The 25387-nt window shown below is 42.0% G+C and overlaps 2 protein-coding genes across 8 annotated transcripts in view; one reads left to right on the forward strand and one right to left on the reverse strand.

The window, feature by feature from the left end:
• Positions 1-12637, reverse strand: part of SENP6 (SUMO specific peptidase 6) — a 108898-nt gene extending 96261 nt beyond the window's left edge. For 4 of the 5 annotated variants that reach the window (XM_053602840.1, XM_053602839.1, XM_053602842.1 and 1 more), the window contains exon 1: positions 11909-12637. In XM_053602840.1, coding sequence (XP_053458815.1) covers positions 11909-11960 — 52 coding nt within the window. In that variant the 5' untranslated portion in view covers positions 11961-12637. The remainder of the gene's footprint in view (positions 1-11908) is intronic. The other variant, XM_053602841.1, reaches the window with a different exon arrangement.
• A 27-nt stretch (positions 12638-12664) lies between these two features.
• Positions 12665-25387, forward strand: part of FILIP1 (filamin A interacting protein 1) — a 321390-nt gene continuing 308667 nt past the window's right edge. For all 3 annotated transcript variants that reach the window (XM_053602836.1, XM_053602833.1, XM_053602834.1), the window contains exons 1-2: positions 12665-13007; positions 15536-15665. The gene's annotated coding sequence lies outside the window, so the exon portion shown is untranslated. The remainder of the gene's footprint in view (positions 13008-15535; positions 15666-25387) is intronic.

Genomic DNA, 25387 nt, shown 5'->3' on the forward strand with positions numbered 1-25387 from the left:
TTGAGGCCAGGAGTCCAAACCAGCCCGGATAAAGAAACATTTTTTTAAATCAAATTTTTACCCTCTATAAAAATTTTTAGAGATTAGCCCAGCATGGTGGCACATTTCTGTAGTTCCAGCCACTTACGAGGGTGAGGCAGAAAGATGGCTTGACCCCAGGAATTCCAGGTTACAGTTAAGGAACATATATTTAGTAGACTGTGAACTAATAAATGTATAAAGAAAATTTTTATAAGAAGATCATCATTTGGGAACTATTTTACTAGTATCTGATCAAGCAGGAATCATCAACAGGTGCTAAAATGAGAAACAAGCTATTTATTGAGTGAAACCATCTCTCCACACACATTAGTAATAAAGATGGTAACTTTCAGTAGAGAAATCTGACAAACACCACCTAAATTAACTAAGTGATCAAAGTTACCTTCACTAGTAATAGGATAAACTTGCATCATGGCATCTAAACACTACACACTGAGAAGGACAAAAGATCATTCGTATGACATTCCTTATAAAAAATGTATAACCTGACTCTAATCATGAGGAAAAATCAGATAAACCCAAACCACAAAATAATCGTTCTGTCTGTCAAGGTCAACAAAGGTGAAGAAAGCCTGAAAAGCTATTTCCAGATCAAAGGAGACAAATAAATGTAATACTTGTCATTACAAATAAATGTAATACCTGATTCTATATCAGATTCTGAACCAAAAGGTTTTACTCTTTTGCTACTGAGAAACATTTTTAGGACTCGGTGCCTAAAAAAAGCACAGTGGTTATGGCGCCAGCCATACACACCAAAGTTGGCAGGTTCAAACCCGGCCCGGGCCTGCTAAACAACAATGACAACAACAAAAAATAGCCAGGCGTTGTGGCGGGTGCCTATAGTCCCAGCTCTTTTGGAGGCTGAGACAAGAGAATCGCTTAAGCACAAGAGTTTGAGGTTGCTGTGAACTATGATACTACAGCACTCTACCGAGGGCGACACAGTGAGACTCTGTCTCAAAAACAAAAACATACATTTTTAGGTTAACAGGTATAAGTTGGTTGGTATTATAATCAATGTTAATTTTCTGGTTTTTACAACTGCACAGTGGTAGTGTAAGAGAATGGACAGCCAAGCGCCGTGGCTGACACTTGTAATCCTAGGACTCTGGGAGGCTGAGACGGGTGGATTGCTTGAGCTCAGGAGTTCAACATCAGCCTGAGCGAGAGTGTGAGACACCATCTCTACTAAAAATAGAAAAATAAGCCAGCTGGTTTTGAGGTGCCTGGAGTCCCAACTACTTGCTGAGGCAAGAGGACTGCTTGGGCCCAAGAATTTCAGGTTGCTGTGAAATATGATGCCATAGCGCTCTACCCCAGGTGACAGAGTGACAAAAAAAAACAAAAATGAAAAACACAGAAGTATTATCATTCAAACTACCAGCTGATAACCCCAGGAGACTGGCAAAAATTAAAACATCAAGCATGTGATGTTATAAGTAGAAACAGGAAAACTTAAAAACTGCTACTGAACTCACTTTGGAATCAATCTGGCAACATCCAGAGAAGCTGAAATTGCACATGCCCTACTGAGGGATACCCTAGGTCAGAAGTCAACAAACTAGGACCCAGCCAAATCTGTCCTGCTCATGAGCTAAGAAAATGGCTTTTACACTTTTAATGGCTGGCAGAAAAAAAAAAAATCAAAAGAAGAATAATGTTTCATGACACACAAAAATTATATGAAATTCCACGTCACTGTGAAGAAGTAAGGTCTCTCTGAGACAGCAATGCTCATTTGTGTTCTCTCTGCCTTCTCACTGAAATGGTAGTGTTGAGTAACGGTGACAGACACTCTGTGCTCTACAAAGTGTAGGATGTTTATTACCTGGCTCTTTACACAAAAAGGCTGCCACCCTTTGCTCTAGAGAAATATACATATGTACAAGGAAACAATTTTTTAAAAAGTTCGTAGTAGGGCGGCTGCCTGTGGCTCAGTGAGTAGGGCGCCGGCCCCATATGCTGAGGGTGGCGGGTTCAAACCCAGCCCCGGTCAAACTGCAACAAAAAAATAGCCGGGCGTTGTGGCGGGCGCCTGTGGTCCCAGCTGTTTGGGAGGCTGTGGCAGGAGAATCGCGTAAGCCCAAGAGTTAGAGGTTGCTGTGAGCCATGTGACACCACAGCACTCTACCAGAGGGCGGTACAGTGAGACTCTGTCTCTACAAAAAAAGAAAAAAAAAAAAGAAGTTCGTAGTAGCCGCCGGTGCCTGTGGTTCAGTAGGGTGCCGGCCCCATATACCAAGGGTGGTGGGTCTGAACCCATCCCTGGCCAAACTGCAACAAAAAAATAGCCAGGCATTGTGGTGGGCACCTGTAGTCTCAGCTACTCAGGAGGCTGAGGCAAGAGAATCGCCTAAGCCAAGGATTTGGAGGTTGCTGTGAGCTGTGACACCACGCACTCTACCAAGGGCAATAAATTGAGACGCTGTCTCTAAAAAAGAAAAAAAAGAGTTCATAGTAGCAATATAAGACATACTAAAATGTTCATAGCAGCAATGTATGTAACAGTAAAATGCTGGATATGAACTAAATTTACACAAATATGAGAATGTATAAATAAGCTATTATAGTCATACCATGGAATACTAAACGACAATGAAAATGAAAGCACTAGGATTACTGTAATCAATGTTGTTGCATCTCTCCAACAATGCATTAAGAATAAAAAGTTAAAAAAGAATAAATATGATATGACATGATTTCTAATTAAAACATGCAAAACAGGCTGGGCGCAATGGCTCATGCCTATAATCCTAGCACTCTGGGAGGCCGAGGCAGGTGGACTGCCTGAGCTCAGGAATTCCAGACCAGCCTGAGCAAAAGCAAGGCCGCATTTGTATGAAAAATAGAAAAACTGAGGCAAAAGGATCGCTTGAGCCCAAGGGCTGGAGGTTACTGTGAGCTAAAATGTCATGGTACTCTACCCAGGGTGACAGCTTGAGACTCTGTTTCAAAAAAAAAAAAATATATATATATATGATATATATATAATTGTGCATATATAGTCATATGTAAAGTTAAGAGATACATACATAAGAAATGTAAAAAAACTATGAGAACAATACCACCCAATTAAGGATGGTGGCTACCCCTGAAGGGGAGGAAAACACACACACAAAGTAGCAGAAGAGATAAGGGTGAGGGGTACAGGGGTGAGTCCGGATGTACCGCAGCTTTCTCTTTCTTTTTTTTTTGAAACAGTATCTCACTATGTTGCCCTCAGTAGAGTGCTGTGGCATCTGTGGCATTATCGCTCACAGAAACCTCAAACTCTTGGGCTTAAGCGATTCTCTTGCCTCAGCCTCCCAAATAGCTGGGACTACAAGCACCTGACACAATGCCCAGCTATTTTTTTGTTTCAGTTGTCATTGCTGTTTAGTTGGCCAGGGTTAGATTCAAACCCTCCAGCCTGGGCGTATGTGGCAGGCATCTTATCCACTGAGCTACAGCAGTGGTTCTCAACCTTCCTAATGCTGCGACCCTTTAATACAGTTCCTCGTGGGCGGCGCCTGTGGTTCAGTGAATAGGGTGCAGCCCCATATACCGAGGGTGGTGGGTTCAAACCCGGCCCGGGCCAAACTGCAACAAAAAATAGCCAGGCATTGTGGCGGGCACCTGTGGTCCCAGCTACTCGGGAGACTGAGGCAAGAGAATCGCCTAAGCCCAAGAGCTGGAGGTTGCTGTGAGCTGTGACTCCACAGTACTCTACTGAGGGCGACAAAGTGAGACTTTGTCTCTAAATAAAAAAATAAACATACAGTTCCCCATGTTGTGGTGACTCCCAACCACAATGGTTGGGAGTCACCACAACATGGGGAACTGTATTAAAGGGTCGTGGCATTAGGAAGGTTGAGAACCACTGGCCTACAGCTTCAGTTTCAACTGTTCGTAATATTTTCTTCTTTAGGCTAGGAAGTAGAACACAACTGTTTGTTATGTAATTCTATCTACATTCACACAGATGTGAAATATTTCCTAACAATTTTTATCAGTGAGATTTTACAACAACAAAGAATATGAGAAAAGGAGAATTTTTCCCCCCAGAAACAGGGTCAGTCTCTGTTGCCCAGGCTAGAATACAATGGTGTAGGGCGGTGCCTGTGGCTCAAAGGGGTAGAGCGCCAGTACCATATGCCGAAGGTGGCGGGTTCAAACCCAGCCCTGGCCAAAAAAAAAAAAAAAAGAATACAATGGTGTAATTATAGGTCATTGTAGCCTCCAATTCCTTAACTCAAGTGATCCTCCTGCCTCAGCCTCCCAAGTAGCTGGGACTACAGGCACTTGCCACCACATCAGCTAATTTTTCTTATTTGTGTATACACAGGGTCTTGATAATGTTGCCCAGGCTGGTCTGAACTCCTGGCCTCAAGTGATCCCCCGACCTTGGCCTCCCAAAATGCTGGCATTATAGGTGTGAACCACCACACCCAACAGTCCTTTTTAAAAGGGCCACAGAGAGAAAACTTCATGACTGTTTTTACTATAAAATGGATATGGTACAGATTATGTATCACTTTCTATAACTGCTGTCATTGTTTTTTACCTAATGTTTGCAAACAAAATTTGCAGTTCACAGTAATGAATCTTCCAATGTTGCATCACTCCAAGTAATTCAATGTCTAAGTGTGCTATAATTGTGAGCATAATCAGTTTGACTTTGTGGATTAACAGATGTTTTGCATCAAGATACTATTTAATTTTTAGCATTGTTAATAGTTTGGCTATGTTTTCTAAGAGTCTGGGTAATGATAATGAGAAAGAGTGCAATAACAACTCCAAAAAGAAAAGAGGAAGGAAAAGTTATGTAACATCCTTCCTCTTTTTTTTCTTATGTTTGCCTTGTTTCAGAAATTTCTGCATCAGTTCCTAATCAATTAAAAGCTAAACTATTTCTGTTATTACGTATACTTTTCAAACAAACTACAAATTGTGTTGCCTATTTTGTTTTTTCTTTCTTTAGCTTTCTAAACTGAACAAAATTTAGAAATTTTTAGATTTCATAAGAATTGTTATTTTCAGGCTCGGAGACCGTAGAACAGTCCACATGCAGTGAGGCTGGTGGGTTTGAACCTGGCCTGGGCCAGCTAAACAACAATGACAACTGCAACAAAAAAATAGCTGGGCGTTGTGGTGGGTGCCTGTAGTCCCAGCTACTTGGGAGGCTGTGGCAAGAGAATCACTTGAGCCCAAGAGATTGAGGTTGCTGTGAGTTGTGATGCTACAGCACTCTACCGAGGGTGACAAGTGAGACTCCGTCTCAAAAAAAAGAATTATCATTTTCAAGTTTGAGAAATACTAAGACTATTGACAGAATGGGGGAAAATACCAGGTAGGTATGGGAAAGGAAAGACAGCTGTAGAGATTAAAAATAGCTACAAATTCTGTGCTACTCTTATTGATTGATGGGGGTCTACTTCCCCTGTCCTTAAACCTGGGCTGGCTCTGTCTTTTTGGCCAATACAATGTGGTAAAGGTGACACTGTAATTTCTGCGGTTGGGCTTTTAAGAGATCTTTGGCTTTCCCCTTTTGCCCTCTTAATGTATTTCTTCATTGATGATGAGACTCTGTCTCATAAATAAATAAATAAATAAACCTAAAACTCAAATAAAAGAGAAGACAAAAAGAAAACAAAAGCAAGGAAATAAATTCTTTATCTGCTAAGAAAAGAAGTAATACCAACTAACAGAAGGCTTATTACATGCCTGATGTAGTTTTAAGTATTAAATATATATTAACTCCTTCAATCCTCATGGCATTCTAAGGTAACACAATTATTAATCCATGTTCTGCAGATGAGAAAACACAGAGAGGTTCTGTAATCTGTCCAATGCTACACAGCTAATAAGGAACACAGCCAGTGATTCAACTTCAGGATTCTGGCTTCTGAGTTCATGCTCTCAACACATTTCTAGTGAAAAATCTCTTTTATTCCAAGTGAGGTCTACTCCACAGTTTCATGTGAGTACATGAAAACCACTGATAAACAAAATCATCATTTCAACTGGGATGAAACCAGGAAGTAAACATACTTAAAGAAGAAATAAGGAATGACACTATGATGTAGTTTGTGAAAGTAGTGAAATCAAAAGATAAAGAGGTGTCTTCCCCTAAATTGGCAGAAACTAAAAACCTTGCTCATACTCCATGGAATGCCAATCATTTAGGAAAACTGTTCAACAGACAGTGTGAAGTTTTCCTGTCCCCAGTAAAACTGCAAAACTGGGTAGGTTCTAGACTGAGTTTACACATAATATACAGAAGAAATGAAAAACACTTTTCATTTGGAGACAACCATTTTTGCTGGCCCCGGTAAGCAAGGCAGCACTGCAGTAGTGTAACACCAGTCTTTTCAGCCTTGTGGACAAGACTCATAAAGAGAGAATGACTCAAAATGAAAAGAGAAACAAACTAAAGTAGTAATATATATTATATTAGAAAGGAAAGGCAAAGGAAAAAAAACTACTTCAGAAAAAAATGGGAGAAAATGTATAAGTGAAGCAATTCAGCTGATAAAGAAACAAAAAAAAAAAGCAAGGGAAAAGAAAGCTGGATATGAACAAGTGCAGTCTGAAAAAGAAGCAAATGAAAGTAAGCAGACTAGTCAGAGCTCTCACAGAGGAATCAAGAAGACAGGGAGTATCCCAAGAAAGGTTAGCTACCGTTACCTTTGCCCTGGAGCGTAACCATCTCCTAAGTGGTCTCCCAGATAATGTGTTTCCCCTCTAAGCCAGGTGGTAGCTAATAACCGTTTTGGAAACAAATTTGATGACGTCACCTCCAGCCTCATCCTGCACCACTATCCATGTTGGCACTACACCTAACTCCTTTAAGTTCCCCAAACATCTCATGCGCCCTTACTTTATTCCCTCTGCCTACAAAGCTCTTTTTTTCCCACCCACCCTTCTACTATACACCCTTTAAACCACCTGATTAGATCCAGTTCTCATCATTATCAGTTAAGCATACCTTCTCTGTAATGCATCAGACTAAAACCGTTTCATATTTCACATTTTGGAATATTTACGTTATACCAGTTGAGCATCCCAAATCTAAAAATCTGAAATCCGAAATGAACATTTCCTTTGAGTATGTCAGTGTCCAGAAAGTTTTGGGTTTGGGAGCATTTCAGATTTCTGGATTTGGGATGCTCAACCTGACATTTATAATTTTACATTTACAAAGTATAGTTATTTGATTAATGACTCTCTTCACCAGACTAACTGAAGACTTTATGGAGAAACGATGTTCCCCCCCCCCACCATTATGACTCTCATTGCAGTGCTGTGAACATAGTAGGTGCTCAATAAATATCCACTGAACAAATGAACAAACACAGAAGAGAAATTTGCCAAAACCACCCATCACAGGTAGAAAAGGGACATGAGGCAACAGGAAGTGAACAGAAGCAAAAGAAAGTAGGGGAAGCAAAAAATTCAACACAAGCTGCAGCCTAATGAAAGTCATAGAATTTTAACGTGAAATTATACAAACAAAATAAAGAAGGTACAACAGTAGCCAGTGCAGTTACTTTTCCATAGAGAAGCTATAAAAGGTAACAGAATCAGAATTTTACTTAGCAGTTACAAGGATATAAAATATATTTTAGAACAAAGGTATCAAACAGACATCTCAAATTTCTTTTTTCTCTTTATTGTTAAATCACAGCTGTGTACATTAGTGCAAACAAGGGGTACAATGTGCTGGTTTCATATACAATCTGAAATATTCTCATCAAACTGTTGAACATAGCCTTCATGACATTTTCTTAGTTATTGTATGTAGATATTTGTATTCTGCCTTTAGTAAGTTTCGCCTGTACCCATTCTAAAGACATCTCAAATTTAATAGGACAAAGTGGTGCTATTAATTTCCCCCTTATTCTCTGCCAGTCTTCTCCATCTCAGTAAATGGCATTTTCTACCAGTATCTGAATCTAAAACCCTTCAATTCCTCGCTTTCCTTTAAATCTTATCATGACATACCCTTATCTCAAACTCTTCAATGACTTCCCATGACTGAGAATGAAATAAAAGTTCTTCATGATCCTGATGATAGATCTCCTGTCCCTAGTGTCACTCTCCTCTGTTTGCTGTGTTTCACCCATAATGACCTCCTTTTTGGAACCATTTATCACCTCTGAACCTCTATACATATCATATCCTTTTCCATACTCTGAAGCACCTCTTAGGGTGTTTATTTAACTCAAGAGTCACTTCCTCAGGGATGTCATTCCTGACTTTAACAGGAAGTAAAATGGCTTCTCTATCATTACTGCTTCTTCCATAGTCTTTATCACACTGTTATCGTCTGTTTTATTTCATTAACAAGTATGTTCCAGGTGCAATAAACACATGTGAACAGATAGTTATTGCTTTCACAAAGCTTATGACAGACGTGACTTAGTAAAACTAAAAAAAAAAAAGAAAAAGAAAAAGAAAAAGAAATAAAGGCCCAGACACCATGGCTCATGTCTGTCATCCTAGTACTCTGGGAGGCCAAGGCAGGCGGATTGCCTGAGCTCAGGAGTTTGAGGGCCGCTAGCTAGAATGAGATCCCATCTCTAAAAAAAAAAAAGAGCCCGGCATTGTGGTAAGCACCTGTAATTCCAGCTACTGGGGAGGCTAAGGCAAGAAAATCACTTGAGCCCAAGAGTTTGAGGTTGCTATGAGCTATGATGCTGTGTCACTCTACCAAGGGCAACAAAATGAGACTCTGTCTAAATAAATAAATATATTGTGTGATAAGTGCCAATACAAAAACTAAAACAATAAAAGGTAATGCCATGTGTTTGTGAGTGCAAACATGGGTGGCACCATGACATTTTCAGAAGGATATGAAGTCTGAATATACTTGAATAAAGTGAAGAAGGGAACAATATGAAAATTGAGTTAACGTACAGTTTGATGGAAGAAATAAGGAAGTAAGATGTAGTGTTAGATCACAGAGTAACTATGTAATAATCTACTGTACATTTTAAAATAGCTACAAGAGAATAATTTGAATGTTTTTAGCTTAAAAACCAGACAAATATTTAAGGGGACAGATAGCCTATGTACACTGATTTGACTGTTACAAATTATACGAATGTATTAAAGTATCACATGCACTCTGAAACTATGTATATCTATGTATGTATCTACGATATGTCAATAAAATTAAATTCTCAAAATTGGAGTAACACTGTTTTAAATATATTTTTTTTTTACTTATTGATAATCTTTTCCATTAAAACCTAAGTTCTACAAAGATAGGGACTTTGACTATCCTACACACTGTTCTTTTTTTAAAAAATGGATTTTATTATTATTTCTTTCTTTCTTTCTTTCTTTTTTTTTTTGAGACTGAGTCTCAAGTTGTCACCCTGGGTAGAGTGCTGTGGCATCATAGTTCACACCAATCTCCAACTCTTGGGCTCAAAGGATTCTCTTGCCTCTGTTTTTCTATTTTTAGTAGAGACAGGGGTCTTGCTCCGGCTCAGGCTGGTCTCGAACCCATGAGCTCAGGCAATCCACTGGTCTGGGCCTCCCAGAGTGCTAGGATTACAGGTGTAAGCCACTGCCCCCAGCCTCCCTATGCACTCTTCTATTCACCTCGGTACAGAGACTAATAGAGAAGGCTGCTATACATATCTGATGAATGAATGAATGAAAACCTACCCCAATTTTTCAATAAGTCTACTATAAAGCAAAGAAAGGATAATGTGTGTATGTTTGAAGAGTAAATCCTAAGAGCCTATGGAAAACATTTTGAAAACATAAAACATAATGTATCGCAAATTACAGTGGACGATTTATCATTAAAAGTGTAAGTAACCAGAGGAATCTTGTAAAGTTCAACAGAAAACAGATGCAGTAATAAATATCATTTATTTGGAAAGATTCAATACAGTATATGAAAATTGATTATGAAGAACTGAAATCCTTCCTTTTTCTTAGGCTCATGTGCTAAACAAGTTACCATATGGTTTCTTTATACTATCACACCTGTACATTCAAAGACCCTTAAATTAGAATAAAAGTGACAGTTTGAAACTCACATCAACTATGTATATGTTGGCTTTATTTATGCTTTTTTTATTCTTCTTACGTTCATCCAATCAGAACTCAAACTGAATAATAAGTCTAAAGAAGCCCAAAATTTACTACAGCACAAAGTATAATCATCAGCATATGCAATAAGCACCAGTGAGTCATCTTTTGAGTTTCCAATTTCAAAACAAAATCAGTCCGCGGTAGCAGCACCACTACCTCTGGTGACAACAAGTTGCACCATGTCAACCTCTTGACAAGTACCTATCCTGCACCATCCAGAAGGAGGTAGGTAATATGAAATGAGTGCAGAAAAACTCACAAGCTTTTCCTATCTGCTTATCAGGAATCTCACATAAAGCGCTCACCACTTTTAGATAAAGGCTGCAACAAGATCATTTTCTCCTTCACCTATACTCCATCAGTCCTGCCTCTTCCAGTAGACCAGTGGTTCTCAGCCTCCCTAATGCAGTGACCCTTTAATACAGTTAGTTTCTCTTGTTGTGGTGGCCCCCTTATTTTATGGTTGGGGGTCACCACAACACGAGGAAGTAACTGTATTAAAGGGTTATGGCATTAGAAGGTTGAGAACCACTGTGTTAGACTAATATTGAGTACCTATTGTGTTTTAGGCACTGTTTAAGGGAGGTGCTGTTGGTAAACCAGTAGACAAGGTCTTTAATACCTTTTTATCGAGCCTATTACTACTAAGGTTCTTTCTTAATTTTAAGTTAACTTGTACATTCTTAACTCAGTAATATTGCTAAAGCTTTTTAAGTATCGCTCATGACATACTGCAATGAAAACCATCTTTGCAAAATTACCCAAACAGTAGGTAATTCTTTTTTTTTTTTTTTTTATTGTTGGGGATTCATTCAGGGTACAATAAGCCAGGTTACACTGATTGCAATTGTTAGGTAAAGTCCCTCTTGCAATCATGTCTTGCCCCCATAAGACGCCCATTTTCTTAAATGCCATATTGATAAACTCAATTACCAGTGCAAACACTGAACCCACGGTCAAATTATATAATGTGAGCATTTTTTAAGTTACTGGTCCACAACTGCAATAAAATTTAGCTGTTTCGGAGTCTATATACACACACGGGCAAAAAGCCAATAGTATTATTCATTACCACTATCCCCATCAAAAACATATAGCTTTTCTTAAAAACTGGCTTAGTCCACTTGAAGTAAATGTTTAACTTTCCCCTCACAAGTGAGTAAAACACCAAAACTTTCTTTGTGAGCTTTCGTGATGGTCCCAAAACTGACATCGTTAACCTCACTCTCTCTCTACAATTAAATTATTTTGTAAAATAGTTTTGGCAAAATGCATTCCATGAGAATATCGGAGAAGCCCAACCCTCGTCTGAACACTGGCTGCCAAAGGAAGCAGAAAGACCAGGGGGTCTAACGCAGGCCTCCCCTACACTTACCCTTCGCCTCCCTCCTGGGACCGGCCCCCACCGGTGCCCAACCTTAGCCATCAGAAACTTTCCGTGAACACCAAAAAAGATCTGAATGCAGGCTGCTCTCCTCCTTAGGCCACCACCAAAAGGTTTTAAAAAGTCCAAGACTGAAGCGCGCCCTCTCAAAGGCCGCGCGCGCCCCATCCCGATCCACCCGCGCCCCGCGGCCCCCTCGGCCTCGCCGCCGAGCTGCGGAGACTCGAACCCGCCGCGCTCCGAACACGTTCCCTCCCGCCATGCCCGTCCCCGGTCCCCCCGCCGCCCCCCAGCCCGCCCAGCCAAGAAAACTGAACCTCCAGCGTTCCACGGGCCGCGTTTCCCCGTATTTCTCCCCCCACCCCGCCAGGGCAGAGACAGACATACCTTCCAGAAAAGTAGTTTCCCCAGCTTTGCCTCCGCTCTTGCCGGCCGCCATCTTCCTCCTCCCACGCCGCCGCCGCCTTAATCCATGGCCCACCCCGCCGCCGTGCTCGCCGGGATGAGGGGCCGCGCCGCAGGAGGGTAGCCGCCGCAGGGTTGCGGGCCTCGGGCTCGGCCGGCAGGCGGGCGGCGCTCCCTCTTCCAGACGGGCCTACACAAAAGCGGGCCGGGCGCGCCCGGGCCTGTCCGCGGGCTGGCGGGCGGCGAGGCCCGCGGCCTGCGCTTCTCCTCAAGCCCCTCCGGGGGAACGCGAGCGGCGGCGGCGGCGGCGGCGCTTCCCGGGCCTGCTTCCTCTCGGCCCACGACTCCCCATCCACCGCCCGCCCAGGCAGTCTGAAAAGCTTCCCTGAGCCGCGGGGCCCCAAGAAAGGAGGACCAGGGCCAGCACACAGCGCGCCTCTCTCAGAGCCGGGCCGTAAAATGGCCGCACCCGCCGCGCCGGAGCGGCGAGGTCTCCGCGACCGTCCGGCTCCGCCAGGCCCCTCGCTCCGTGTCCAGCCGCGGCCGCGCTACGACCGTCCGCCCACCCCGCCCAGGCGTGAATGCATCAGCGGAGGCCTTCGCGACTGTCCATGTGGACAGGGGTGGGTCTCCTGTGCCACCGCCTCGCGTCGGTCGCCACCGCAGCTCCAGCCGCCGCCGCCGCTCCTCCCCCACGGGCGCTGGAGCTGCTGCCCGGCTCCCGCCCCCGCCCCGCCGCCGCCGCCGCCGCCGCCCCCAGCGCGGCTCCCCCGCAGGAGCCGGGCCTGGGCTCGCGGGCGGAGCGGGCTGCGGCGCCGCGCTGCGCCCTGCCTCGGGGGTGCCGGCCGCCCGGGCCGTCGGCGGGGCCGGCCCCGCATGGCGCCGGCTCGGCCGGGGCGCTTCCTACCGAGTGCGGCCGCCGCGGCCCAGGGCAGGCCCCGGTGCGAGCGCGGCGCCGCTGGGCCGGCGGTGGAGCTGCTCCCGCGGCGCCACACGCGCCCGGGCCTCGGGAAAAGTTCGGGTCTTCCAGGAGGCCTCGGAATTTAAACCGCAGCCAACCGAGAGGGAAAAAGATAGTGAGGTAGTGCGATCACATGCTTAGAAAGAGATTTGTGTGCACATTTATTTTTAAAGAACTTTTAAAAATAGTTCATCAGGGAAGATTGTACCGGGACGTTGGGGATGGCAGGCTTAGGGGGAAAGTCCTTTGTCATTTACGAGGTTTCAAAAACCATGCTTTCCCAGTCAGGCCTTATAATTGCAGGTGACAGCATTTTGATTTTTCTTTTCCTCCTCGCCCCTTTTTTTCCTATTATAAAAATAATATATTCTCATTAATGAAAATACGGAAAACGCAGAAAATGATTATACCTTACCCCACGGTTCCGTCACTAAAACTCTCGTAGGTTTGTAGTCCTGAATCAGCATTTTCAAGTTCTGCAATAGCTATCTTTAAAAAAAAAAAAGAAAAAACGAACAAAAATCCTGTAGTTAATGAGAAGTTAACAGCAATTAAAATTATGTACGGGCAGGGGTTGGGGGGTATGATGAAGTGCCATGTTTGGGGATTGAATTATTCTAATTCAATTGTCCTGTAGACCCAGGGTTAAGCAGGAACCTTATTAAGACATTTAAAAATCTTTTTCTAAAATGAACCAGTCAACTTTCCTGATACAGTGAAAGTAATGAATATAATTTATTATTACAAATTGTTACTTTTGTTGCCTGGGGATATGATCCGGTTGTGAAGTTCTGTGTCTGTGCCAATGGCAGTATAATATCCTGAGGTTTGTAGAACAGGTAACAGGCGACTGTGAGCCTCTGGTCCTTAGTACAGGCTCCATAGTCTAGTTTAAAAAAAAAAATCTTTGGCCAGGTGTGGTGGCTCATTCCTGTAATACTAGTTCCCAGGGAGGGCGAGCTGGGAGGATGCCTTGAGCTCTGGAATTCAAGACCAGCCTGAGCAAGAGTGAGACCCCATCTCTACCAAAAATAGAAAAAACTAGTGCGGCATGGTGGGCTGGCCTGGAGTCCCAGGCAGCTGCAGCCAGAGGATCACTTGAACCCAGGAGTTTGAGGTTGTTGTGAGCGATGATGACACCAGGGCACTCTATCCAGAGTGATACTGAGATTTGGTCTCAAAAAAATAACAACAACGAAAATAAAATAAATAATTATTACATATTAAAATGCATACGTATTGAAATGGCTTTGAAAATGGAGGAAGGTGCTGGGAGTCGAGGAATGTGGGTGGGAGAAGCTGGAAAAGGCAAGGCCATTGAGTCTCCCCTAAAGTTTCCTGAAAGAAAAAACACGCCTTGTTTTTAGCCTAGCAAGACAGATTTTTGACCTTACAGAACTGTAAGAGAATTTGTGTTAAGTTGCTAAATAGTCGTAATTTGTTATAATACTGCATAGAACGGGGAACAAGGTAGAGTTGTATTTAAAAAGTCTTTTAAGCAACTTGAGTTAGGATCTTTCAGACAAAGCCCATTGTTTTAAGTGCTATTATTTTCAGCTAATCTCTGTGGGACTCCATAATTCCAATTTTAAATGAGAGGTATGGATTAAACCAATGGTTCTCCAATGTTATCATGCAATAAGAATGATTGGGAGGGCTTATTAAAACAGATTGCTCTGCCCCACCTCCAGAGTTTCTGATTCTGTAGCTCTGGAGTGGGACCTGAGAATCTGCATTTGTAACAAGTTTCCAGGTGATACAGATGCGGCTGATCACAAGGTTGCACTCTGAGAACCACTAAATTAAACAATTCCTAAAAGCTTTTCCAATTCAATTATTCAAATTCTATGAGTCTACAATTACAAGTAGTATTACAAGTTTCCATAATCAGAGATACATTAAAAATAGTTTCTAAAAATCAATGTTTTGCCATATGAGTATGATCAACTGAGAGTTGTTAGTGTCATGTGTACTGTTATCCAGGATTCAGGGCCTAGAAATTTTCAGATTTAGGATATTCCCAAAGTTAGGTGTATTTGGGAATATATATTTATTGTATATATTTAGTGTATGTACAAAAATATTCAATTACACCTTCCTTATACGTAACATTTTCTTTTTTTTTTTTTTTTTTTTTTTTTTTTTTTTTTTGCGCCCCACCCCCCACCCCTTGCCTATACGTAACATTTTCAAAGCTCGGAGATGTATGAAGAATGCCTTTCAATTGCAAAACCAGTTCTTTGAGTTATGCATTCAATTTTTATTAAAACTCTAGCATAGGCTCTGTCTCAAAAAAAAAAAAACATACAATGGCCTCTAAGTGTCCAAGTGAAAAAGGAAGAGTCACATGTTTCTCACCTTAAATGAAAAGGTTATAAGCTTAGTGGTGAAATCTGAGATGGGCCTCTTAGCCAAGTTAGCCAAGTTGTGAATGCAAAGGTAAAGTTCTTAAAGAAAATTAAATGTTGGGCGGCGCCTAACGGCCCCATATGCCAGAGGTGGCAGGTTCAAACCCAGCCCCAGCCAAAAACTGCAAAAAAAAGAAAAAGAAAATTAAATGTTACCCCACGAACACAAAAATAATAAGAAAGCAAAGCAGACTTAAGTGATCTGGATAGAACATTAAACAGCCACAATATTCCCTTCAGCCAAAGCATAATCCAGACCAAGATGCTGACTCTTATTTAATGAAGCTGCAAGACAGGCACGAGAGCTGCCGAAGAAAAGTCCAGGGTGAAGAAGAGACAAGAAGCTGCAACAAGGTCTCCCGCGATCTAGGTAAGATAACTGAGGAAGGTGGCTGCACTAAACAACAGGTTTTCAATGTAGATGAAATGGCCTTTTTTTTTTTTGAGACAGTCTCACTATGTCGCCCTCGGTAGAGTGCTGTAGCGTCACAGCTCACAGCAACCTCAAACTCTTGGGCTCAAGTGATTCTCTTATCTCAGCCTCCTGAGTAGCTGGGACCACAGGCGCCTGCCATAACACCCGGCTATTTTTCTTTGGGGGGAGGTTGCAGTTGTTATTGTTGTTTAGCAGGCCTGGGCCACGCTTGAACCCACCACCTTGGGTGTATGTGGCTGGCGCCCTAGTCACTGAGCTACAGGCGCCAAGCCGAAATAGCCTTCTCTTGGCAAATGATGCCATCTAGAATTTTCCTAGCTAGAGAGAAGTCAACGTGTTGCTTCGAAGCTTCAAAGGACAGGGTAACTCTGGGTAGGGGCTAATGCAGCTGATGACTTTCAGTGGAAGCTAGTGTTCATTTACTTTTCCAACAATCTCTTTAAGAATTGTGCTAAATTTACTCTGCCTCTGCTCTATAAATAGAACAAAGCCTGAACAGCACATTTGTTTAGAGCATACTTTACTGAACATTTTTAAGCTCACTAGTGAGAACTCCTCAGAAAGAAAGATTTCTTTCAAAATATTACTTCTGGTCATTGACAGTGCCCCTAGTCATCTAAGAGCTGTAATGGCCGTGTGCACAGAGATTGATATCGTTTTCACATCTGCTAAAGCAACATCCATTTTTTAGCCCATGAATCAAGGAGTTAAGTTCAACCTTCGAGTATTTACAAAATACGTTTGTGGGGCCTGGGTGCCCTGGCTCATGCCTATCATCCTAGCACTCTGGGAGGCCAAGGCAGGTGGATTGCCTGAGCTCACCGGTTTGAGACCAGCCCCAGCAAGAACAAGACCCCGTCTCTAAAAAATAGCCGGGCGTTGTTAACAGGCACCTGTAGTCCCAGCTGCTTGGGAAGCCAAGGCAAGAGAATCGCTTAAGCCCAAGAGTTTGAGGTTGCTGTGAGCTGTAACGTCACAGCATTCTACCGAGGGCAACATAGTGAGACTCTGTCTCCAAAAAAAAGAAATTGCTGTAGCCCACCCAGTCTTCAGCAGTCATCAGCCATCAACACTGAAGCAAGACCTTCCACCAGCAAAAATGATTACAACTTGCTAAAGGCTCAAATGACCATTAGAATATTTTAGAAATAAATTATTTCATTTCATTTCACTTATAGATGGGGCCTCACTCTGTTGCCAGTGTGGAGTACAGCGGCATGATCATAGGTCATAATCTCAAACTCTTGGGCCCAAGGGATCCTCCTACCTCAGCTGCCTGAGTAGCTGGGACTACAGACATGCAACCCTATGACCAGCTAATTTTTACATTTTTTGTAGAGATGGGGCTCTCACTATGTTGCCCAGGCTGAACGAGCTATTTTTAAGATTAAGATATATACATTGTGTGTTTATTGATAACGCTATTACATAATAGGCCGTAGGATAGAATAAACAACTTTTACAGGCACTGAAAACAAAAAGGTCGTGTCACTTGCTTTATTGCAATATCCTTTTTATTGTGATGGCCTGGAATCCCACAATATCTCCAAGTTATACCTATAATTCAAATATTCCATCTACAACCACAACCACTGTGACCGTTTTTAATCTCATCCCTCAACCCATTGACTCCTTCATTTTCTCTCTTGACCTTTCTCTCTACTTAGTTTAGACGGCATGGTATGTTATTTCATTTACTTTCTTGATTCTATTCTCAACTCCCTTCTTCTCTGCTATTTCCTGCTTTTTTCTCTTAAAATTCTCACCCTCAGTAAATGCTATGACTTGCCTTCCCTGTTGGGACATAGCAGAGTGACAAGTCATCTAGTAGAAAAGACTGGTTCCACTAAGACATCACGGCTGCCGTCTCATAGGGAATGTCTCTGTGACCAAATGGACATCATCTCCAGCTGTCCATGACAACTGGTTCACACTTCTTCAACTGTGTCCTTATCACTCTCAGTGTAATTCCTTGATTTCTACTTTAAAGAGAGATACACGTGGGCAGCACCTGTGGCTCAGTGGGTAGGGCGCCGGCCCCATATACCGAGGGTAGCGGGTTCAAACGCGGCACCGGCCCCGGCCTAACTGCAACAAAAAAATAGCCGAGCGTTGTGGCGGGTGCCTGTAGTCCCAGCTGCTCGGGAGGCTGAGGCAAGAGAATCACCTAAGCCCAGAGTTGGAGGTGCTGTGACCCATGTGACGACATGGCACTCTACCCAAGGGCAGTAAAGTGAGACTGTCTCTACACACACACACAAAAAGAAAAAGAGATACACGCCATAAGATGGGGATTCTCTTAGTATACCAAAGACTATCTGCATCTGTACCTCTCTGTTGTTTCCTGCTGTTAAATATAGAGTTCTTCCTTCTTTAACTCAATCCTGCCACATATTCTATAGGTCCCCTACCCTAGTGCCTTCTCAAGAGGCCCACTTTTCTCAAGCCAGTGGAATTTTTTTGTTGTGTGTGTGTGTGTGTGTGACAGAGTCTTACTTTGTCACCCTCGCTATTGTACCGTGGCATCACAGCTCACAGCAACGTCCAACTCTTGAACTTAAGTGATTCTTTTGCCTCAGCCTCCCAAATAGCTGGAACTACAGGCACCTGCCACAGCACTCAGCTAATTTTTTTTTTTTTGTTTAGCAGGCCCAGGCTGGGTTCAAACCCACCGGCCCCGCTATATGTGGCCAGTGCCTTAACCACTGAACTACAGGTACCCAGCCAGCCCAGTGGATTTTTTTTGTAGCAGAAAGTATTGGTCCTACTCTTTATAACCTTTACAATGTTTGACCACACCATACATTTGACAACTTTGCAGGCAATTCACCAGCGTAACTGTCACCTACTTAAATTGATTCAAAGACACATACATGTATTTATGAGTCCTCATATTAAGAACCTCCTCAGTCTTCCATGAAGTCTAAATCCTCCAGGAAAGAATAATAAATGGTGACGACCAAGGGGGCCAACATCCTCCAACAGTCCATGTAAACAGAAGAAAATAGGACAGAGACAAAATGCAGGCAGCCTTCCCAAAGCTGCTATTCTCTTGGGATTCTTAGCTCAGTGAAGAGCATTGTCACTTGCCCACTTTCACCAGCAAGAAAACTGGGACCAGCTCATGTCTCCTTTTCTCTTTGTTTCTTTTTTTTTTTTTTGGCCGGGGCTGGGTTTGAACCCACCACCTTTAGGCATATGGGGCTGGCGCCCTACTCCTTTGAGCTTCTCTTTGTTTCTCTTTACTCCTCTTTTCTTCTTTTTTTTCTCTCTCTCCCATACTTTCCCTTTCTTTCTTTTAATCAAGTCTACTTCCTTACTCTCTTTGAATCTATTCATATTTTTTACACTGTTTCAATATTTCCACCCTAGTCATAGCCACTATAACCTTTCAACCATACTAGTCATAAATTTAAACACATCATTTTTTGTTCTCGCCCCATTTCTCACACAAAAGCCACAGTAACCTTTAAAAAAAATTAGATCACAGCAACTTTCTGTTTAAAAACTATTCAGAGGTTTCTCCTTGCTCATAGGATAAAATCCTGAGTCCTGGGACCTGCTTACCCCCCTCACTAGGCTCATCTTATAGCATATAGCATTCTCGCCTTCTCTCTCTCTTTTTTTTTTTTTTTTAGTTTTTGGCCAGGGCTAGGCTTGAACCCACCACCTCTGGCTTACGGGGCTGGTGCCCTACTCCTTTGAGCCACAGGCACCACCCTCTCACCTTCTCTCTTAAGCTCCAACCACTTCCCCTTCTTTCAGTTTCTTTTCTAAATCAGAGCCATTGAACACGTTTCACCCTTCATCTGCAATGCACTTTTTGTCTGAGTAGAATTTTGCACCAGTAGATATTGGGAAATACCTACTGAATAAACAAACAATAAATACGACGTATTTAAAATAATCTTTCCCAAGTAAAATTTAGAATCACGGAATTCTAGAACCCAGGCTCCTTAGAGACCATGTAACACAATCTTCTTAGATGTGCAGAAAACGTCTGTCCCAAATAACACTGTGGTAGAAATCTAGGAAAGATACTCCAACATGGATCAGTAACTCAGGTGTGAACCAGTGTGTGGCTTTGAAAATTACAAGGCTGGAATAATTGGGTTGCTTTGAGAAGGCTGAGAAGTGACAGAAGGAAGACTAGAGTCTGTTGCCCGACATAATAACAAAAGTTTCCTCTCTGTATTTTCATCCCTACAGCTACAAATTCTTCTTTGGTATCACAGCTGATGTTTCCTCCATTTAAAATGCTATATATGTATAAGCCAAAGGCCGCGGCTCACACCTGTAATCCTAGCACTCTGGCAGGCAAGAGTGGTGGTGGATCACCTGAGCTTAGCAGTTGGAGGCCAACCTGAGCAAGATCAAGACCCTGTTTCTAAAAATAGCTGGGTGTTGGGTGGAGGCCTGTAGTCCCAGCTATTTGGGAGGTGGGCAAGAGGATCAATTGAGCCCAAGAGTTTGAGGTTGCTGTGAACTATGATGTGATGGCACTCTATCCAGGGTGATAGAATGAGACTCTGCATTCCCCCCTACCCCCCAAAAAAGCTATATATAAAACTTTTTGGACAAACTGATACATGTTATATGTTGGTAGAGCTTAATGATTATTAATAACATAATGATCCAGTTTTAACACACATATTTCTTTGAAAACACAACTATTAATCTTATTCTTTTAAATGCACTGAGATGTGCAGGATATAGTCTGACTAAATACAAGTTTCAGAAGATGGTCGGTTTCACAACTTTTTTTTTTTTTTTTGGTTTCACAACTTCTAACATAATTTTTTTGATATTCCATTTCACTTTCAACTTGTTGGTTATCCTATTTTGTTCTTGTTTAATCCTACTATGTTTTTTGTGTTCCTTTTTTATTTCCAGTTCTTCTCTGTAGTCAAATTTTCTTTCTGTCCCTCTTCCATGTTGCAGATTTTTTCCCTAGGTTCTTATCAGGTGATTTATTAGCCATTTTAATGCTTACAATTGTAAAGGTCAAATTAAGTGATACTCAAATTAATCTTTTAAAAATTGTAAATGGGCCTCTCTGCCTACTTGCCCTGGCTATGGAGGCCCCGTTCGCCGTCTATGGCGAATAGACACACAAAAGCTGCTTTGTAAACATTCTTTCTCTGTAAGCCTGCCTTTGTCTTCCTCAATACACTTTGTTTCATCCTTGCCTTAAAAAATAAAATAAAATTACCAGTGAATATAGCCTCAAAATAACCAGATAGAGTCAGTTCTTACCAGGCACCTTCAGTGTCAGAATTTTTAAATGGGGAAGTTTTTAGGTGACCAGGGCTACATTATGACTGTCCTGGGCCCTGGGTTCTATGACTTCATGATGCCCTTCCTCCATAAGAAATATGTCAAACCTTTTTAGTCAGACTTAAATGTTATGCACGTATGTAAAACAGTATTTTTAAATTTAAGGTAGTTAATTTTACAACTTCTTTGGTATAGAGACAAAATGTAATCCATATGGACTCATTGTTAAGTGTTTATTATAATCATTATGTTCCTTTTTTTTTTCTTCTTATTTATATTTTTAAAGACAGGGTCTTGCCCTTTTGCTCCAGTTGGAGTGCAGTGGCATGATCATAGCTCACTGTAACTTCGAGTTCCTAGAGTCAAGCCATCTTCCCCTCTCAGTCTCCCAAAGTGCTGGAATTATAGGCACCAGCCACTGTGCCAGGCCTTTCTTCTGACTTAAAAGAAAGATCATTAAAACATTTTCATTGTAGTCCCAGCTGCTTGGGAGGCTGAGGCAAGAGAATCGCTTAAGCCCAGGAGTTGGAGGTTGCTGTGAGCTGTGTGATGCCACTTTATCTCCCAAGAGCGATAAAGTGAGACTCTGTCTCTACAACAACAACAACAACAACAACAAAACTGTTGTTTCATAAGACTTTAAAAGTATCATTGGCCCTGGGCCTGGTGCCTTCCCTGTGTAATGGGTAAATAGGTTCTGCAGATGGTTTGCTGGATCCTTTCACGTTCATTAATGGAAATGATCACATGAAAAAATTGTGAGTTTTTGCTGGGCACGGTAGCTCACGCCTATAATCCTAGCACTCTGGGAGACAGAGGCAGGTGGATTGCTTGAGCTCAGGAGTTTGAGACCAGTCTGAGAAAGAGTGAGACCCCATCTCTACTAAAAATAGAAAAACTAGCTGGGCATGGTGGCCCTTGCCTGTAGTTGCAGCTACTTGGGAGGCTGAGGCAAGAGGATTGCTTGAACCCAGGAGTTTGAAGTTGCTGTAAGCTATGACCCACAGCACTCTAGCTTGGATGGCAGAGTGAGACTCTGTCTCAGAAAAAAAGAAGAAAGGAAGAAAGAAAAGGAGAAAGAGAAATGGGCTTGGTGCTTATAGCTCAAGCAGGTAGGGTGCCAGCCACATACACCAGAGCTGGTTGGTTTGAATCCAGCCCAGGCCTGCCAAACAACAATGACAGCCACAACCGAAAAATGGTCGGGCATTGTGGTGGGTGCCAGTAATCCCAGCTACTTGGGAGGCGGAGGCATGAGAATCGCTTAAGCCCAAGAGTTGGAGGTTGCTGTGAGCTGTGATGCCACGGCACTCTACCCAGGGCAACAGCTTGAAGCTCTGTCTCAAAAGAAAGAAAGAAAGAATGTGAGCTTTAAGGCAATGGTTCTCAAATTTTAACTCACTTAAGTATCAATGGGAGAGTATAAACAAGAGTTTCCTGGGCCGTATCCCAGACTGATTCAGCAGGTAACCTCAAAGGTAATAATGCTGCTGCCCACACCTTCAGGGTAATGTCACAATTTTATTTATGCAAAGACAATGCACCCATTATGATGTGCTATGTACACTGTCAGAGCTCCTAACCAACATTTGATAAACTTCTAGTGTTATTTTATAAGTGGAAACTGAGACTCAAAGTTTAAATGACTTTGCCGAGGCAACTTAGCTAGAAAATTGTAGACCTGGAATTTGAGCCTCGATCCACCTAGACTCCAAAGTTTATGCTCTCTGATTATCACCATGTGGTAATGATAGGTAATACAATCAGTGTGCCTAGAAGCAGATTTTAAAACATGAAATAATGTATATAAAATGGTACTTTCCTGGACTATCATTATTGTATTTTCCTTGTTGTAGTCTGCTGATAGCTGCCTTCATCTTTCTGGCTATTGATTCTTCACTTCTTATCTCTTTGTAATAACAGCAGAGGGACTGTAACACAATTTTCTGAAAGTGCTCTTCTTAATGCTGACTCCAAGCTAAAGCTGATTAAGATCTTTGATTTTTCATTAACTTCACTTTTGAACTACTTTGTCTCCTCTGCAGCTTGACCAAACTTAAATCTTCAGAATGTAAAACAATACAAGGATTAACTAGCACTCTGAATTTGGGACTTTACTTATTTTATTTTTATTATTATTGAAACAGTGGCTTACTTTCTTGCCCTCAGTGGAGTGATGTGGCATCAAAGCTCACAGCAACCTCAAACCCTTGGGCTCAAGTGATTCTCCTGCCTCAGCCTCCCAAGCAGCTGGGACTACAGGTGCCTGCCACAGTGTCCAGCTATGTTTAGAGATGGGGTCTTGCTCTGGCTCAGGCTGGTCTGAAACTTGTGAGCTCAGGCAGTCCACCCACCTTATCCTCCCTTAGCTGAGATTCAAAGCACGAGTTACCACACCTGGCCTGAGTTTTGGACATTAAACCCCTTTGCCTCAACTAAGGATAAAAGTCTCATTTTATAACTAGCTTCCTTATCAATTCTTCTTACTATCATTTTACTAAACATCCATACGTGTGAGATAATCACTTTATCTTTCTCCCTCTATGTGTGGTATGTGTGTAAGTTTCTTATTGGTTTTCTTTCTCTCTTTTATTTCTGAAGAACATAGTTTAACACAAATGTTGACTGTTTCCTAAAGTTGTATTTTTTGAGAAGATGCTTAGATGACTTCAAAGTTTACCAAACCTTTGCCCACCATCCTGTGTAAATGGGCCACAGTGTTTTCGCAGTCACACAAACAGTAAAATTTTCTAAATGCAGCCTCATTATTCTGCAAGACTCACTTTAAATATATGGCCCTTGAGGCCATCAGATGCAATTTTGGTTCCGTGAGTCCTGGTGACTAGTGTTTTCCCAATATTTCTTATATTGAACATAGCAGGTGCCTTGTATCATACCAATCCTCCTTAGAAGGATTAGCCTGGCTAATTTTTTACTATGTTTAGTAGAGTCCAAGTCTTGCTGTTGCTCAGGCTGATCTTGAACTCCTGACCTCAAGTGATCCTCCCACCTTGGCTTCCCAGAGTGCTAGGATTACAGGAGTGAGCCACCTCGCCAGGCCAACAGCATTTCTGTGTACTTTATAACAGTTAAGTGGAGAGTAAAATCAAGAACTCAATACCATTTACAAAAGTTACGAAGAAAATAAAATAACTAGGAACATACTCAACAAAGGAGGCTAACAAACTCTACAACAACTACGAAACACTGATGAAAGAAATTGCAGATGACACACAAATGGAAAAACCTCCCTGCTCTTGGATTGGTAGAACGAACATTGTTAAAATCCATGTTGCCCAAAGTGATTTACAGATTCATGAAATCCACATCAAAATACTAGCATCATCATTTCATAGATCTAGAAAAAATAATCCTAAGCTTCATTTGGAACCAAAAAAGAGGCTCAACAGCAAAGCTTTCGTAAACAAAAAGAACACATCTGTATGCATCACATTACCTAACTTCAAATTACTACAAGGCTATAGTAACCAAAACAACATTGTACTTTTATAAAAGTAGAGATAGGGACCAATGGAACAGGATAGAGGACCCAGAAATAAAACCATTTATTTAGAACACTGATCTTTGACAAGGCAGATAACAACATACACTGGGGAAAGGATGCCCGTTCAATAAATGGTGCCGGGAAAATTGGATAGCCATATACAGAAAAATGAAACAGGACACCTGTTTCTCAACATACACAAAAATGAACTCAAGATGGATTAAAGACTTAAATGTAATGCATGAAACCATAAAAATTCAAGAACAGATCTTTTACTCATGAAATTGTGAAGAAGGAAAAATAAAGTCAGGCTAGTTTTGCTGTTGAATATCAAACTACATAAGTGACAGCCACAGTTCATGATAAATGCTTATTTAAATGGAAAAGGCCTTAAAATTGTGCATGGAAGACATAAACAGAAATGTGTTCCAATTGCTGATGTTGATCAAAATGAAGGCTGTTGGGGTAGAAATGATTTTATAAAGGTTTAATGGAAGCCAAATGTGGGAATGAAGGAAAACAAACCAAGAAGTTGGGCATGTTCTGGACTCTCTAGTAGGAAGGCTTTTATGGGAAAGTTTAGGAGAGGGGCATTACTTGTGTTGGAGTTGTCCTTTCATGTGGGAGGGAACAACGCAGAGGTTATCATCATTGCATACAGATTGCAACATACAGGCTAAAATGTCTACAAACAAGATAATCAGTAAACTTTATGATTCAGAAATGCCAGAGTCCCTTTCAGAGTCAGGAAGTGATGCATTAATCAGTATGTAAATTATTTGAGGAACTCATGATAAGATCCTTTACTCAGGGACAGAGGAATCCCTGAGTTCTGAGTACTCAGACATCACCCGGAATCTTACGACCTTCCCAA

This window comes from Nycticebus coucang, chromosome 9 (genome assembly GCF_027406575.1).
Source record: "Nycticebus coucang isolate mNycCou1 chromosome 9, mNycCou1.pri, whole genome shotgun sequence".
Classification (NCBI taxonomy): domain Eukaryota; kingdom Metazoa; phylum Chordata; class Mammalia; order Primates; family Lorisidae; genus Nycticebus; species Nycticebus coucang.